At 48.2% G+C, this 17,752-nt stretch overlaps 2 protein-coding genes across 8 annotated transcripts in view; one reads left to right on the top strand and one right to left on the bottom strand.

Annotated features, from left to right (window-relative positions):
• NOC2L (NOC2 like nucleolar associated transcriptional repressor) overlaps window positions 1-10,385 on the top strand; it is a 52,702-nt gene extending 42,317 nt beyond the window's left edge. For both annotated transcript variants that reach the window (XM_040587000.1, XM_040587001.1), the window contains 2 exons: window positions 7,216-7,347; window positions 9,943-10,385. In XM_040587000.1, the coding sequence (XP_040442934.1) occupies window positions 7,216-7,347; window positions 9,943-10,088 (278 nt within the window). In that variant the 3' untranslated portion in view covers window positions 10,089-10,385. The remainder of the gene's footprint in view (window positions 1-7,215; window positions 7,348-9,942) is intronic.
• A 2,110-nt stretch (window positions 10,386-12,495) lies between these two features.
• SAMD11 (sterile alpha motif domain containing 11) overlaps window positions 12,496-17,752 on the bottom strand; it is a 129,049-nt gene continuing 123,792 nt past the window's right edge. For 5 of the 6 annotated variants that reach the window (XM_040586994.1, XM_040586996.1, XM_040586997.1 and 2 more), the window contains exons 13-14: window positions 16,975-17,085; window positions 12,496-14,111 (exon numbers count right to left, since the gene is read on the bottom strand). In XM_040586994.1, the coding sequence (XP_040442928.1) occupies window positions 13,863-14,111; window positions 16,975-17,085 (360 nt within the window). In that variant the 3' untranslated portion in view covers window positions 12,496-13,862. Of the gene's footprint in view, window positions 14,112-14,140; window positions 16,473-16,974; window positions 17,086-17,752 lie in introns of those variants that run through there. The other variant, XM_040586995.1, reaches the window with a different exon arrangement.

Consider the following 17,752-nt stretch of genomic DNA (forward strand, 5'->3'; position numbering starts at 1 on the left):
GTCAGTGAAGTTTTGTAGGTGACCCAGCAAAGAACGGGAGGAGAGCAAAAGCGAGCACATGGCCCACCAAGGTACTGACAGATCAGTGTGACATCAAAATGATTTGCTGAGATACATCCTTGCGATCTGGGGTTGTCCTGCCAGCCGTATGAGTCAATGCCTCAGAAGAATCCCAGTGGGCTCTAAAAAAGCAGTGATAACTGCAGTTCCAAAGGCAGGTTACTGGGAGCCAGGGAGACCCAGGGTCTCTTCTTCTGCTTCCCAGGAACTGACTTTTATGTACACTTGGGAGGTTTCTTGGACTGATGGATTTCTGGATGTACACTGGGACTCTGAGGCACGTCCATGATGGATGTTAGTGATGATACAATATCTGTGACAGCTGTCTGTCCGGCACCTAAAGTATACAGTTTCTACCTTGTTTCTGATGGCTGCTTGGTCGCTGTAGAAATCAGTTGAATGGGAAGGTTTGCAATCTACTTGTTAGGCACGGCTTATAGCCCCCTGCCTGTTCATATGCTTGTGACATCTGTCCATGAGGTTTTTGGGCAGCTTTATGGGGCTGACATATATTGTGAAGCGAGTGCAAATGAGGACTGAGGTCCACGTGATCTATCAAAGGGCTCTCCCTGCTCTGTCTGTATCTGGTCGTGGTATCTAGTCACAGAGCATGCATCAGCACTGCAGTGTCAGTAATGAGTCTTGCCTTCCAACATTCCTGGGTCAGCTGCCTCTCCCATAGCCTTTGTTCTTAGTAGGGTGTTTTCTGGAGGGAGGAAACAGGCCCTGAAGGCAATTTCCATCTCAAGGAGCAACTGTGCTCAGCCCTACCGTGGATCCTGAGGTGCTGGGTGGAGGCAGCAGAGCACTTGGTCTGTACTGGAGTATAGGGTAAAGTCCCCTTCAGACAATGGTGTGACTCTGCAGTGAGAAAGGGACAGGGAACAGGGAGGCTGGGAAAAGCGCCTGTGTCTTGGGAGATGCATACAATGAGCTCTTGTTCTTACTCTGTGTGGGGTGTGAGATGTTCCCAGCCGTGCTCAGCATTCAGTAAATGTCAGAGCTGGCTGCAGATGGAAGTCAGAGAAGCCAGTGCTTCAGTTTGCTGCAGTTCCCTGTCTTTGTGGCCATTGTTCTACTGGGTGGTCAGATGCCCTGCAGCTGCTATGGCCTGTGTATTTGCCTCTTTACCTGTGAGGTTTGAAGGCATAACAATCTCCTCTTTTCAAATAAGGCAAAAGGAGAGTTTAGGACAATAGAAGGACTTTGGTTCATCTTGAGTCAGCCTCAGACTACTTCCAAGAGAGACACGTTGAGCAGCTGATGGCAGAAATCTAGGCAGGAAGATAAGACTGCCCTGGATGAACCTTCTGGGAGAGGAAAACAAGAAATATAGCTAAGAATGCCCGATGATGCTGACCTCCTTGAAAAGTGGCAGGGCGAGACAGGTTGGTGCTATGAAAGTAGCTGTGGCACTGATATGTTGTGGGGATCTGGGAAGCTTTTCAGAGCAGAGATCAGCCCTTCTGACACAACACTACTTCCAGACATGGATAGGAAGAGATGGGGCTGGTGGACTGTGCCCTCCCTGCTCTGGGAATGGAAGCCCGGGCATCATTTAGGAGTGCCAAGGCTGATGTGGGAAAAGATTTACTGGAAAGCTCAGCCATACCCAGAGACATCCATGCTTTCCACATTAGCAAGGCTTAGCAGCAGCACCCAAAACTCTGTTCAAAGTTCTTACTGGTAAGAGCCAGTTCCAGAGTCCTGGGGATGTGTAGGTCTCTGCAGAAAAGGGGGAGGAAGGGACTTCTGGAAGGAAAGAGTTCTCTGTCAGAAAAGTCCTGGCTAGATAGTTGCAGCGGTTGTTCTGAACTCATCCTCTTAGGCAGCCCCATGGGTTAAATCTGTGAGCGTGGTTGCCCTGGTCTGGAAAATGCTCCTCCCCCTGATGATGACTACATAAAAATCTGAACTTCAGAACCTGCTGCTGGTGCAGCATCATTGTGGCTTTCTGGTGGAATGTTGGGTATGGAAGCATAGTGAAAAGGGCTCCCATCTCTCACCTACCACAGCATTTGGCTTGGTAGAGTCTTTCCTATGTTGACAGGATGTTTTTCTTCTGATTAGTAATTGTTTGGCCTGTCAGGTCCCAGACCAAATTCATGAGAGTGGAAAACTGCTTGCTAAAAGCCTAATCATCAGTTTTCTGTTATTTAGCTGCTGTTCAAAGCCCACTATTTATTTTTATTTAAATTAGGTGTTGTATCAGGGAAATGTTGATTTCAGTTTACACTGTCCCTAATCTTTCTGGAAGACAGTAGGCCTGGAGAGTGTTCTTGGGTTAACTATTACTACCCAGAACATCTTGCTCATTAACTAACTTCTGCCTTCTGAGGCACTTTTGAAGACCTTTGTATTTCTCACAGCAGAGCAGGCTTCTGAAGAGCTCTTTCCAGTCCCAGGCAGGGAGGGAATGGCATGCTTCTCCCAGACTGAGCGGGTTGGGGAGCTCTCACAGTTTGCCATTATTCATTCCGGGCAGGGGAGGCAATGAAAAGTGTCCCTGCGTGTGGGAGCAGGGGTAATGTGCAGATCCTGTTGTCCTCCAGCAGCACTGGTGCAGTTGTGTATTACCTTCCCTTCTGTTCTGAGTGTCCCCCTCTTGTCCACCCCCACCCCCACCATTTTCATCTGTGCTGTAGCAGAGAAGGGATATTTGCTGCATCCAGCCCCTGGCACTGCTGCAGGAAATGGCCACCAGCAGACTGGTGTTTGCAGCTCAGCAGCCTTTGGCCCCAGTGTGCTGCTCCCAGATGGGAACCACCCACCCCTGCTCTCCTCCCACTGGGGAGCAGCAGCAGCGGCAGCAGCATCTGTCAGAGGCACCTGCTTCGGAACCCTCCTGGAACAGCATCCCTCAAGCAGGCAAGGAGAGGCCACTGGGGACTGCTCTGGAGTTGAACAGGAAGCATCCTAGATTTCCCAGAAAGTAGGAGAGACTGCGGCACAGGCTGAGGAGCAGATTCAGATGGGGTAGGTTCCTGTGGGGAAGAATTGGTGTGGACATAACATTGCGGTAATGGATTCTCACAGGGCAGGTGCTCCTGGAGGTATCCTTGGAGTGATTCTGCAGTGGCAGTCAGCTCCAGCCAGGTGTTACAGCCGTCAGTCTTTCTGCCCTTCAGCTCCAGGGCTGCACTATAATTGCATGTGTTGAGGAGAGGGATAAAGGGCAGGTGCATAAAGATGCAGGTGCCAGCTAAACACCTCCATGCTCTTGCAGTATATGGAGGCAACTAGGAAAGAGGAAAAAGTGTGTTCAGGGCAGGGCGTTCAGCAGCTTAGAGATGTTCTGAACTGAGGATTGCGGAGAGACTGTTTTGTTCAATATCCACTGACGGATCTGTTGGTTCCCTGATTGTGCCTGATCCTTCCTGTTAATGTGGCTTCCACAGCATCCTCTGGTAACACAGTAAGACATGCCACAACTGTAATGTAGATATTTTTTGGAGAAAAAAAAAACCACTTTTTTTTTTTCTTTAAGCCTACTGCCCACTGAACTCATTGATTGGCATCTTGTGCTAGCTACAGCCATCAGTCTGCTTTAATGGACCATGTAGGATCCAGACATAAACCTATCTCTTAGAAGTCTGTCTTCTTCTGAATCCTAACCGCAGTTCTGCATTCGGCCAGAGATGAAAGGCTGATAGCAGGCCACCCACTCCCCTTGGCTCAGGCCTTCGTCCTAGTCCTTCAGGTCTTGCAGGACACAGCAGTAGCTAAGCTCTCTGATCCTTCCATACTTTAACCTTAGACTTAGCAGCCTCACGGCAGCCAAAACCATAATAAGCCATTTATCTTTGACAGCAGCAGCCTTTTCCCTAGCTCTGTAAGCTTTGCAGGTTGTCTTCTTTCCTGAGTCTGAATCCTGACTTCAGCCTTTGCTGTAGGCCACAGGTCCTTGGTAGAAAAAGCCTCCCACCCCCTCTGAATCTTCATTCTGTCTTCTCAGGCCTTGCCAAATCCAACAATGAATGAATGAATCTCTTCTGAATCCTAACGAGTCTAGCAATAACAAACGTTTCTGTGTCTGGTGTCACATTTATAGAAGTCTCATTGGGTTTTCTGTGTGGTTTGGGCCCCCTGCTCTGTCAGTACCAGCATTTCTGTTTATTTTAGGGGTTCCTGAAAGGACAGAGAGGATGGTGTACAGTTTTTTAGAATTTGTTCAGTAAGTTCATCAACACAAATCCATACTGGCTTCTTTCAGAACCTGGAAGTTAGGAATGCTGGTTAGCTCCCTGTCAGTGCATCTTGCATTGCATTGGGACACCTCAACCAAGATCAAGTTTGGTAAGGGGTGCTGCTGCATAGCCCACTGGGGAGGAGTAGTCCCTGCTCCGTGAGTTGGTATGAAAAATTCAGGTGTAATAATTGAGGCAGGAGAGGGAGGGATGCCTTGACACAGTTGGAGTGTAGTTTGAGACAGGACTTTGAGGTCACATGTCCAGGATCCTGGCACAGTGGTCCTTCTAACAAGGTGATGCTGCCTGTCAGCTGTCTATTTCTGGTTGCTTTGTTTTCGTCTACACCTGGCTGTGGTGCAGCCACACCAGGGAGTAAATGGCTAGCAGTGTACTGATGCATGCAGCAGATATGGCTGCACAGGAAAAGGAAGGCAAGTGATGAATTTGAAAACCTTTTTTAATCTTGTGGATCGGAGGGGAGATTCCCCCTACCTTGTGCAAGTGGAGCTGAAAGCTGCCTGCTCATTTCAGCAGGATTGTGCGCCCCCCGGCATCCTCTCCAAGGGGGCAGGAAAGGTGGCGAACACAATTCCATCATATCAAGACAAGCTGTCTTCTGCAATGGAGAAAGCATTTGGCAGGCAGAAGAGACTCCCTTGCTTGGGTCTCTGCAAGGTCTGAAGAGGGGAGAGAAAAAAGTTTGCACGTTTCAGGAACCCCCGAGCAGGCAAGGGCAGAAAGAGCCAGGAGATGCAGAGGAAAGAGCGTGGATTTGATCAATCTGTGTGTCGCTAGTGGGGGTGGGGAAGTTCACGCGTTCCTCCCATTTACCAGCTGACAGATCTCTGGGAGGAAAGGCGGCTGCTCCTGGAAATTATTAATGGCTTAGAAAGAGGTGCTGGACTGCCTCGTCATGAGGCAATTAAAGGCGAGAAGGGAGTGCAGCTGCAGCGTCTCTCTGGGCCTGGCCGTAATGAGTGATCTGTCCACATTAGGTGTTGGTGTGCCTTTAATGCACTTGAACAGGTTTCTTCATTTGTCCCTCACATAATCATATTACATCAATTTAATGCCAGACTGGTGAGGGCTAGGGGTGTGGAAAGAGAGGTCAGACATTTTCATTTCCTAGCAGAATAATCGGGGCCCTTTTCAGTGGCAAAATTCCTGCTGTGGGCTGTCAGCTTGAGGATCTAGAGGCAGAGTGAGGAAGAAGAAGGGGAGGAGCACTGGTTAACCACAGCACCCTCAGAATCGTCTTCTGAAACCTGGCTGATACACTTCTGCCGCAGAAGATGGAAGCTCGAGCTCTGCCTGAAGGCTGTACTGGGGCCCCTGTGTGTGCCCACCAGTGGGAGGCGAGCAGGAGGCTGGAGAAGTTCAGTAAATTCCTCTTCGTTGGCTGCTGCCTGTGTTGTAGCACACAGGAGTGACCTTGTACCCAATTCCTGCCCCATAGCTGGTTTCTCTGCATACCCTAAGACGAGCTGGTAGCTGGATCTGTCAGTGCTTTTGCTAGTGCTGCTTGATGGATGAGAGCTTGCCCCTTGATTGTTGCCTGAGCTTCTCAGGTGCCCATCAATATGATGTGGTGCAGCGAATAGCACTACAATCCATCTCCTGTGGAGCGGGTGTTCTCCGCATGGCTGCAAGCGCCTGAGAGCGCTCCGTCCATGAGATGTAGCTTCCGATCCCTTGGGGGGCAATTGCACAGAGGCTGCATGCTGGCAGAGCTGACAGATGGGTGAAAGCAGAGCAACCAGGGTGATGACGGGGAGCTGGGAATGCTAGCAGCCAGCTTATTAATGGCTCTGTATCCAGTTCAGTGAGTAACATAGGGCAGCTGCTGAGGAGGGAGGATGGGCAAAAAATAGATGCCACGATGGGGCCCAAGAATCACAATGTGAGAAGGATGTACAGCCAGTTTCCAAGCAGAGTCTGAAGTGTGAATAAATAGCTTCTTCAGCAGCTTTTATAAGCAAGAACGAGCAACCTGCAGCACTGAGCTGGGCTTAGCTCAGGGGTGGTGGCTGGAAGGAGGCAAGAGGAAGCTGGTTCTCTTCTGCTCCCTCAGTAGAGAATGTATATTCTGTCATTTAAATGCCTGGTGACTCACACTGTCCTCAGGAGGGGAGAGGCATTCCTCCAGTGAAGTGAACTCTACACAAGTAAAAGAAGTCCGGTTCCAGAGGCTCAGAGGCAGATAATTTTTCCCCAGGTCAAGCATGCAGAGGCTCTTAATACTTCCTCCCACGCTGCCTTGGGTGACGTGGCTAGCCATCTACAGAGGGAACTTGCAGCAATATCTGTTCCTAGACCTTTTTGTTGTGACGAACAGAGGGAATAAAGCTAAGAGAGGTTTACAAGGATACCCTGAACCAGAGAGTCTACCCCTGTGTTCAGTTATATATAACCATAGAGGGGTGGAGGTGGTATATGCAGGCATGATTTCTCGGTGGAACAAATCCTTCTCTGGTCTCAGCTTTGTGACTTACTCCTTCTGTTGGCTCATGTCTGTTTGTTAGGCCCATTTCTTCTCACTCTACTCTTCTGCCTGTCTTCCTCTCCTAGCTTTCATGTCTCTGAGCAGGGCAGGCAGTTAGGTTAGTGATGGACACTTGGGTGCCACAGCACTGGTGCTCCATAAATACCAGGTAGCAGCAAGTCCTGGGCTTTAGCAGTAAAACCCTGCTATGGGCTTTTGAGGTGATTTCTGTGATTCTCTGCATCCTGGCCTTCCTAGCCTCTAGCAGGTACCTCTGAAATGAAATGCATCCTTCTCTGGACTTCTAGTGCACGGGGACATGGCTTTTGGAGAAATATGGTAAATTTCCCCTTTAGCGTGTATATGACTGTACTCCTGAGGATGAATGTTGGGATGGCAGTACTTTGCCCTTTACATCCTGCCTGCATGTATGCTTGTGTGCTGCTCTTTATGTTTCCATTTACACAGTAAAAATACTTGCAGGTAAAGCCAAAGCCAAGCAGGCATCAGATGACAGTTCAGAAGCAAGCAGCAAAGACTATGGTGAGGATGATGATGATGAAGAAGGAACATACGAAATCGAGGAGGACGAGGAAGAACTGGAAGACTCAGATGGTAAGTAGTGTGGTTAGGCAAAGGGGAAGGGAGTTACTGACAGCACTGGTAACTGCTCCTTTGCATTCCGGGGGTTCCCCTGCAAAGGAACTGTCTCCTCTTTTCTTCCTGTGCTGCTGTTCCGAGCTGTGCAGTGTCAGGAGGGGCTTCTACACAGACACACAAACACCCTGCACAGGAAGACCTGGCAGTTCTGAGTTTATGCTGAGAAGAGAGCGAAAGGGTTAAGGTTTTGCAGGCCTTGCTCTAAGGAGCCACCAGTCCTTTTCATCTTTTTTCACGGGCCTCCTGCAGAGAGGCTCAAACAAACCCTTGAAGTACAGCCCACCCCAACCGGGTACAGAAACCTTGCTTCAGGGCTCTCCTTGCTTCAGGGCTCTCCACAGGTTACACATGTGTGGGGGTGTGGAGGGTGCACTTCACTTTTCATCTGAGCAGTGCTGCAGTATGGGGCACTGTGCAGCAGTAACCCTTTAGTTGCTGCTTCTCAACAGGTCTTCCCAGGACAGGAGACCTTGTCCAAGTCCTGCACTCATCTGGGTTATTTGCCAGTGTACAGTCCCTGCTAGAACCACTGGCTTTGCTCTGTGCTTGGTCCTGATCGCTTCTGCCAGTTAGTAGCCACTGCCCAGAGACAGAACCAGTAAGAGTGGTGGGTGTCGGTGTGAGACGCCACCAGTTTAGCATGCTCCTAGCAGGCCAGAAGAACAGCTGTCTCAATGGCTACTGAGAAAGCTGCCAGCTCTGTCACCAGGGCTGTGCCAGAACGCCGAGCCAGGCTTTGTTGCAGCTGAAGAGAGAGTATCTTTCTCTTCCGTCCACTGCACCGAGCCACAGCTAGAGAGCCTGCTCGGCACCCCCGCAGGGTGCAGCTAACCACACTCAGCTCAGTCTTGCCTGCGTCTGCCAAGTTGCTCTGCTAACGTAGCAGACGGAAGCTGGGCCTGCCAGGGGCTCTGGCTGCTGTGTTCATTTGCTGGGTTTTGTGTGCCACTTGCTTAGGCCTTTGTATTAGAGTGCCAAGCCTCTGCTCCTCGGCATGCCATTGGGTGTGATGTGTGGTTGTGGGGAACAGCCACAAAGCTCCTGTGTGCGGGCTTTCTTTACTAGTTTGGGGAACAGGGAGAGCAGGAAGGGGGAAAGAGTCCAAGTGAGAGCAAAATCTGAGTGATTTAGCATGGCAGATGGCTGCGGCTTGGCATGCACACCCAAACCTCGGCGCCGAGAATAGATGGGCATTTGATGCATGTTCTGACAACGCTGTAAAGGATAAAAGAGGGAGAGTTTTCCCTCTCTGCCTATTGGAGTACTCAGACAAGCTGAAGGAAAAGCACCCTTCCTTGGTGTCAGGGGGAGCAGGAACTCTGATCTTCCTTTCCTTCAGCCCTAATAGCAGCTTCCTTCACTTTGGGCTGTAGGAGCATGGTATAGAGCCAGCAGAGTCTCTTAAAGCCCAGACATGCTGGTGTAGCAGCAGTCACATTCAGGCCTGGGTGCTTCTGGCCTGTGGCACTTTTTCAGACACCAATCAGGCAGGGCAGAGAGGCAGATCCGCCCCTTCTAAGTCTTAAGCTGTGTGTGCTCAGTGTTCCTGTTGTGCTTTTTACCAAAACACCTGCACGCATGCAGCCTGGTTGGGTGATGGAATAGCAAGAGGCTTGTGTCTGTGACAAGCTTCCCACCCTCCAGCAGGTCAGTTAGGGCATGCACATGCTCTCAGTGCCCTGGAGAGGCACTTCTGTGGTCCTGATCTTGCGTCACCAGCGTGGTTTTGAAGGATGGGAACTGCAGTGACCATCCAGCCCCTGATCTGGGGCAGAGGGATAGCTTTTTGTGCTTTTTGTACTTTTTGGCAAGGGAGCTGAATTAGCAGAGCCTGGCAGCTGATTCAGGAAGTGCTGAGCAGAGAGAGAGAGCAGAGCCACATCCCACAGCTGCTGCTGCCACCCTCCACAGCCGGTGAGAGGCTGTGGGAATAAGACCAGAGGTAGGAATTTGTGCTGAGCAGATGCTTTGCTCGTAGAGCCTAAGAGAGGTGGTCTGCAGGGCTCTGTTTGGAAGCAAGGTGTAGGAAGCTCAAGCCACACTTCTGGAATGAAAAGGAAGGGCACTGAGAATGGGGACATGTATGGTCCCTAGAAACCAGTTCTCACTTGTGCTCCCCATTTAAAATACCATTTCAAAAAGGAGGGAGCATGGGGCTAGTTTTGCATTTGGGAGTCTGGCTGTTACCTATGTCTTTCTGTCAGCTCCTAGCGCCTAGCCTGACATCTCCAGTGAGGAAAACTAACCTGAACCGTGCAGGCTGAAGGTTTGGAGGCCTGTCTCATGCCCCCAGTTCTTCCTTTGTGTTTCTGCCTCAGTTAGGTCTCATTTCCCAACAGTTAGTTTGGTCTCCTCTCCTATTGCCCCAAGTACTTCAGAGCCAGCGCTGTACTGAACACCCTGCAGCACTCTCCTACCACTATCTGGGAGCTGCAGTGGCGCCAATAATTAATGAGCGTCTGGGATTAATTAGCAATAAGTTGCCTTGACTCACCTCACTCTCACTCCCAGTAAAGCAGGATTTACACCTCTCACTCTTTCCACCCACAGAGGAAGAAAAGGAAGCCGCTCGGGTTTCCCAAGGGTCACACAAGCAGAGGAGCTGCACTCAGGGGCTGTCGCGATCTGAGCTCGAACAGCTAGCCCAAGGAGAAGAGGACATTGTGGAGGATTTAGCTTTCTCTGACGATGACTGAGCACCCTCACAGACACAACCCCCCTCCAAGCTTATTCTTTACAAAGCTGCTGTGTATTGGATCACCCAGCCTTCAGCACCTGTAGCTGGTTCTCAAAGAGGTGGTAAGAGCTAGGGAGCATGGAGGGTGGGAGGCCAGCCCCAGGTGCCACCAAGGACTTTCTCAGTGACACAGCGGAGATGCTACTTGGACTTTCAAGCCTTTTCTACCAGCCATGTTTTTGGTAACAGTAAAATTGTGGTCACATCAAGGCCAGTAAAACTGCTCATCATAGATAATAAAAAAGCCCTTACTGAAGTCTGCCGCTTGAAATAGCATAGGGTTCAGTTTCAGCTCCTGCTGGAGCATGAGTGAGCTGACCAAGGGAAGGACAAGTTCTTTTGTCTAAAGGTCCTCCTGTCTGTTCAGCCAACCACCTGTGTCACCTCCTATTTGCTCTGGGGCCCTCACTAAACCCCCCCTGTTGCCAAGAAGTGCTTAAGGATTGCATGGAGTGTTTTGCAAAGCCTTCATCAGTAACATCAGAAGCAGCTCAGTCAGTTCAATCAAGCTAGCTCTAAGTATGCTAAAGAAGTTAACTTTACTTAAAGCGCCTTAGGATACGGAGGAGGGTGGGCACAGAGATGGGAGGTTGTGCAGGCGGGAAGGAATAAGAAAAGAGGCAAAATAATAATGCAGGAAACATACTTTCATTTTGTGATGGCTGTTGGATTTGCCTGGGATGCATTTGCTTAGCAAAAACAATGGACAAGTCTGAGCCTGTGTTTTGTAAACAGATATATTGTTATCCACAGTGACATAAAATCACCTCCTTCTAAGGCCGGTCCTAGCTGCTGATGCTGGTGGTGAACATGGTTTTTGTTCTGAGTCCTGAAAACAGTAGTGATGATTGCAGGCTGTCTTGGGCACCCAGCCTTTCTTTATGACCTCAAAGCCAACTACTGCATCACCTGGGCAGCTTCTAGATGCAGCTCATTACATGTCTTCCTGTAGGAGTGGTGCTTGTGGGAGAACATTGTGTAGCTCAAGGTGGGTAAATGCAATTTGTGATCTGCTGGGAAAATATAAACAGCTTATCTCTTGTTAGTTTGTAGGACTGGCAGCTAGGAAACAAATTTATTTGGAAAATAAACTGGCAATAGAGGGTATTTGCTGTTAGGTATTCTTAGGGCGTATTTGACAGAGTCACTCCTGAAAATTAACTGTGCCTTTTGAGAGCATTGTTATTTGTTAATGCAGATTTTTAGAAAAGAAGATAGGGGGCCAAGACTAAATAAAATTTTTATTCTTTGCCATCATTCAGTCAGGTCAATAGCTGTCTGTAAGCACTAGGGGTGGCCAAGCCACCTGCACAGACACAGCCATCTCTGCTTTCTGCACTGCCTGCATCCTCCCCTCCAGGCATCTTTACTCCTGCGCACCACAAGAGGAAAAGATGCTTTTTTAAAAAACATGTAAAAAGAACAACTTCTCCTTTTTTTCTTAAGTTCTGTTTTCATGGATTCAGAAGAACCACAGCTCAAAAACATTGCCTTATTGCAGATGAAAACCCAAACTTACTAATGTGTACTATAGCCTGACTAGTGGTCTCCCTCTTACCCACATGTGTAAGCGGTAACAACTTGGTGTATGTAAAGAGGTAATTAGGCTCTTCCTGTCCTACACCGAGTGCTGCTCCTTTCCCGCTTCCAGACATCGTTACCACATGGGTAATTACTGCTGTAGTACAGTGTTCATACAGCTTCATTCAGAGTTTTGGAGCTTAGCGGCAGGAATAGGGTTGGCGAGGGCTTCGTTCTGCAGTTACAGTAATTACTAGACCTGCCCTTCCTAGACATGCACCCAGATACCCTTTTTCCTGTAAGGGGGAGGAAGTAACCTCAGAAATTAGTAATTTGGGTTTTATTATGGACATCACGATTATCATCATTATTATTATCGTTTATAGCCCACTCTGAGGAGGCCAATGCACCAGCTGCTTCATTAGGGGTTTGGGCACGCTCAAGGCTGAGGTTCCCTACAGCTGGTAAAGGCAATTACAAAAGGGAGCCTGGGATATGACTGCAGAGATGACTTGTAAGGCCCCAACTGTAAGAAAAAGGTTTTAACTTACCTTTTTTTCCAAAAGAGAAAGGAGTTGCTTTTCCTCCTTTCTCTAACATAGCTGGGCAAGATGCTCTCTGCCTTTTGGCAGCTGTGAACCAACCCTCGGATCGGTTTTTAGGCCAAAAATGTAGTAGCGCTAACACACACAGAGTTACTAACACCAGCGGTAAGGCATATGGCCCCAGTGTACACAGTGAAAGAAAGGAGACATTGCGTAAAGCAATCACTTGCAAGGAGCTCAGGAAGCTAGGTACCATTTGTAAATTAAGTGTTTTTCTTTTTTATTTAAATTGATTGCTGGAAAGCATTTTTATCGTGATGTGATGGATAATGACTTTTTTTTTTTTTTTTACAATATAAAGAAGCTAATGTACCACCAAGCTATTTTGTAAGAAAAACGGTAGCACGTGCAATGTTTAAACAAAAAAAAAAAAAGGGGGGGGGGGGGGGAGAGAGAACAGTACCACATGTGCTTGTTGTTCACAACTGTACAAGTCACAGGAGGTCACCCCCAGGAGTTACCATCTCATTCACAGTAGTAAAAACTCTATCCATTGTTTTTAGCCTGAATCCCCCAACATCCCTCCCCCTCCTCAGGGAACGCACAGGTATCTGTCTCATGGTCCACAGCAGGCCAGAATGTGCAACTACATCCACCTCTGTAACAAGGCTTTAAAAAGAACAAAACCAACCCTACAAACAAAAAAACCCCACCCCAAATGTATAAATGAGTCTGTTGTACACGTGAAGGAGGGAGGGGGCCACACTGGAGTGAGGGCCGTGACCCTTCATCCCACCAAAGCACACACTTTTTTCTTCTTTTTAAAACAAAACATCTAATAGGAAAAAAACCCCACCTCTGCAGGGCTGGAGCACAGGCAGAGTCCATTCTCTGTGTGTGCTGACAGGGACAACGTGCCAGGGAAGAGGGCATGCCCTAGCCTGTGGGACAGCACTGAGCCGCCTGTGCCGTACCATCCACACTGAAGTAAACATGGACCGGAACTTGCCTTTTTTTTTTCTTTTTTTTTTTTCTTTTTCCCCTTTTTTTTTTTTTTTTTTCTTCTTTTTGTCTGTCTTTGGTATTGTTTTAGAAGTTGCTAGAGATGCATAGACACCTGAATGAGGAACTGAGTACCATTTCCAGGGAGGAGGAGATAGCTGGGAAGGTGGTTGGTTTCATTTTTGATGGTTTTTTTTGCTCAGGGGTGCTGAGTACCATTGGGAGGAGCAGTGCCCATTCCCCTTGCCTGCTTGGAGTCATACCCAGAAGTTCCTGAAAGCCATGTTTCTTTGAAGGCAAAGAAAAACGTTCATTCCCTGTCCATGGCTCTCCATCTCAGACTGGTGAGCGAGAAGGGGTGTGAAAGGGAATGGGAACGCTGCTGCCATCCTCTAGAAACATTTTCTTTCTCTTCACTTGCGTTGTCTCAGTACATCTTTGGATAGTTTTCTTTCCTTCCCTTTTTACAGTTTTTAGGACTTTTGTTTGATTTTCTTCTCTCTTTAAACAAAAAAACATACGCATCCAAAAAAATTAAAAACCTCCCTTCCTCACTCCTGTGTCTCACACTGCTGAGGGAGGCTCTCCTGGTCTCTCAAAATGCATTACCTTCAGTTTGTTCAACTGAATCTCAGTTCCAGAAGCAGTCAAGAGCTGTCCTGCAGTTAAGATGGAGGTTTTGTGGTGTCATTGATCCCAGCAATGATGGAGGGGTTTCCATTTTCCTGCTTTGGTGAGACACGGCTGGCGGAGGGCAGGCCACTGCTGAAGGGGGAGGCCACGCTGCCGGTGGAGGATGGCCGGAGATCAGCTGGGGGCAGGTCCCGCTCCGGTGGCCGTAAACCAGGAGGTTGCAGTGGGAAAGCCATGGGGAAGCCTGCCATGTACAGAACTCTGCCCACTCTCTTGGCAACCTATTAAAAAAAAAAAAAAAAGAAAAGAAAAAAAAAAAAAATAAATGCGGGGGGACACGCAAAAAGGGATGACAATGTGCACAAACTGTCTTCAGAAACCCACAGAGGCTGCATTTTCATGCAGCAAGCCCAGGTTCTGTACTCCAAAGTGAACTGCAGATGGAAGAGCTAGGTTACATCATTTGAATGAAGAGCTACCATTCCCAATCTGCAAAAAAAGCCCCAAAACAACCCTTAGTGGTGACTTAACAGAGAAGACCAGGGATGGTTTCCTCCTCTCTCTTTTTTTCTAAAGGACTCCGTGTCCTACAGTAGTGCTCCCCAGCTCTGTTTCACAGGGCGCTTTGGTGCCATGCACCAAAGTACTGCTGGAGCTACAGGGTCTACCCTATAGATCATGTCTCAGGCTAAAGATGTGCTGGGACTTGCAGTGCATGCAGGCCCTTTTCCTGTGACGTGTTTTGCATATGTCCGTGTTCTTTGGCTAGAATGAGACTGAAGGTATTGCTGAGGTGAGGGCTGAAAGGGTGTGCAATCTAAAGCTGAACCAAGTCCAGCCTCTGATCTGAAATAATTGGATCTCACCATCTCATCAGGGGACTATGGATAAACTTGCAGCCTGTTTCCCCGGCTAGATAAGGCTGCGTGCACAACTGTGACAGCGCTCTTCATCTTTCATGGAGCCCAGCGCACCCCTGTTGTGAGTGATGCACAGTGGTGGTAAGCAGCAGTTCCTAGGCATCTCTGCTACACAAGGCATTGGGAGCACACCTGGCTGGAGCTGCCTTCAGGTGAAGGTGCATCAGGTGAAGAGGGTTGAGCAATTCCTACCACGTCTGTTGTTAACAGGCACCACTGGATGGACAATTTGATGCAACACTTCTGCTCTCCCTTCGCTAACCCAGCCCAGGGTGCTGGACTGGCGGACAGTACACAATGTCCACATCTGAAGAGCTGGAATTGCTCTTAAGAGGGGAGACAAGGGGGGCTGGGACAACAGGGTGGGGGAGAAAAAAACAATCTGGCTACAGGGTGGCTGCTGTTAACTGCAAAGGAAGCTATAAGCCTGCAGCCTCTCCCTTCTGCAGTACTGAAGAAAACTCCTGAAGCAGTTCTCGCCTCCCAGCAAGGGCCAAAGGCCCCACAACTTTCCAGCACCTACACAGCTGTTTCACATTTAAGCTTAAAGAGAAACACAGGCTTGTGTTCAAACCAGACAACTGCAGCATTATTCAGTTAGCAACATCAGGACTTTGCTCCCCACTTACTCCCCCCCAACCATGCCTTACACTAGAACTTTAAACACTATTGATTAAATTGAAGCAGGGTTTTTCTAGTTTCAGCCCATATCCCATATTCCCCCTGCCAAATCCAATCTCAGAATGTCTGTGAGCTATTTGGGGTTCTCTGTTTTTTAAGAAATATACGAGTTTTATTTCCTACTGAATTGACCCACAGGGAACAGTTGCCCACAGAACCTTTTTATTAGCCCCCTCATAAACAGTGAGGGCTGTAGGGAAAGCAGTAAAGTTGCTGTTATTGTTTTAACATAATGTAACAAATGTATAGCTTGTGGGTTAGGGAGACTATGCCAGAATAGCGACTGTCTGTGCAACCCATGTATGTGCACATGCACATTACTGTCCTAACTATTTGCATGACATAATACCCTAGGGAATATAATAGAACAGCCTGTTCTTGACATGTGTCAGAAGCTATTTTCCGATTGTTAAATGGATAAAGAAGAAGCTAGTGGAGATGTTCTTCTAGATTGGAGTCCGACCCAGAGGAAGTGGAGGCAACTCAAATGGAAGTTGCCATGACTGCTGGTGAATAGCGAAGCAATTTTACGAAAGCAGCCCTCTACAAGCAGGGACTTGGGAGCCAAGTCATAGAGGGAGGGGGCTGGGGGGAAGGTATTTTAAGAAGAACCACCATCGCTATAAGGGCACAACAGCAAACTAGTCTGTTGAGGATGAAATACAGTTCCCTAAAAGAGAGAACTTGAGTAACTCAGCAGAGGCAAGTATAATTTATACTTCCAGTGTATCAAAATACAAGCAAATAGCACAAGCTGGAGGGTGGGGTGGGGGAAGTGGTGCAGCGTGGGAGGGGGATGGCATGGCCCATCAGCAAGACCAGTAAGCTATGACTAGCAAGAGGTAAAAATGTTGCAGAAGTCTATTACTAGCACAGAGAAGGGAAAGAACTGGTCCATTACTCACTGGGGAGGGAAAGTAATCAACAGATGATGCTGAGACATGTTAAATGCATTTGTGCTTCAAGCCTCGCTAAAAAGGAGAAGCACCAAGAGCCACCTAGTTATGAGGAAAACGAGCAGCACAAGGCCTTGTGTCCAGTCTAGAGAAAAAAAAGAGACAGCAGGTTCCTGAGATGGCTTTACCCAGTCTCTAGGTACTTCAGGGTAACTACCTTCAGGTTCAACTGATTTTAAACAATCTACCTTGCCTCAGAGTTTACAGCTTTTCTCCCTTCCTGGCCGGTATTTGTGGGAACAGCCTAATGTGTCTTTTCTGGCAGGAGCTGGTCCGTTTTAGGAGATGCCCACTGCATCCCTGTTACTCCCTCCCGCCACTTATTCTGAACTGTTTGCTTCTGCCCCGGGCACTGAATACCACCTGTGTTTTCTTCCTGAAACAGTTGTTTGACTGGGTCCAGGTGAGGATATGGAACATTCTGGAGGACACATCAAGCTTTCTTGAAACCATAATTACAAATAAATAACTGAACAGTTACTGCTTAATAAATTATATTCAATAGACTTAGGTCTCTTGACAGCCCTATTCCGACTAGGGACAACTTTAAAGGGCACCACTTACTGCTACATAGCCCGTTTTCCTACCTGTGACCTTATCTTCAGCGCAGGTCCGAGTTTGAGCCCCATATTGTTCAGCAAGTGCTCTTCCGTTAGGAGGGGCAGGGTCTCACCATCAATGGCCTGCTCTCGGAATACCTGGAAGAAACCAAGAACACAGGTCCAGGCTTAGAAATGACAGTGACTTATCTGATGCGCTTGCCTTGCCGTTGCACAGAAGGGTGCTGTAGAAGAGGTAGCTTCTGAGAGCCTCGGTGGTGAAGCGGGCCCCTGTTAATATGACAGGTATATACAATCCTGTATCCACAGCTAGGAGCCAACAAGTAAAAGGAAACACGTGAGAAGGTGAAATTAGGGCTGGTTGGGCCAATTTAGATAAAGCATTACTTTTTTCTTTTTTTTTTTTTTAACGCTGGGATGGGACATGAATTTTTTTCTCTGGGGAACATCCCCAGGTTTAGCAACCAAAGCAGCTGACCTAAGTGCAACATTATGAGTAAGCCCAGCTGACAGCATACGACGGCAGACTTGAGAAAGAAGAATGACATGCCCAGAGGTCCTACCCCAACTACATAAAGGGCAGAAGACATAGGAGAAAAGGTAAGAATCTAAATTTTGGCAAATCCTAGTCACTCACACTTGTGTGAATATTTGGAAAAAGTTGACCCCAGTAGACTCCAAAAGTATTTGCAGTCTTCAGTGAGGCATATGCAACTGAGAAGGAACTTGCTTGTTCATGCATTTCCTTCTCAAAGCTGCTAATTTCCAAAAGAGTCTCCAGGCAAAATACATAAACAGATCTGTG

This window comes from Falco naumanni, chromosome 3 (assembly GCF_017639655.2).
Source record: "Falco naumanni isolate bFalNau1 chromosome 3, bFalNau1.pat, whole genome shotgun sequence".
In the NCBI taxonomy this organism is placed as follows: Eukaryota; Metazoa; Chordata; class Aves; order Falconiformes; family Falconidae; genus Falco; species Falco naumanni.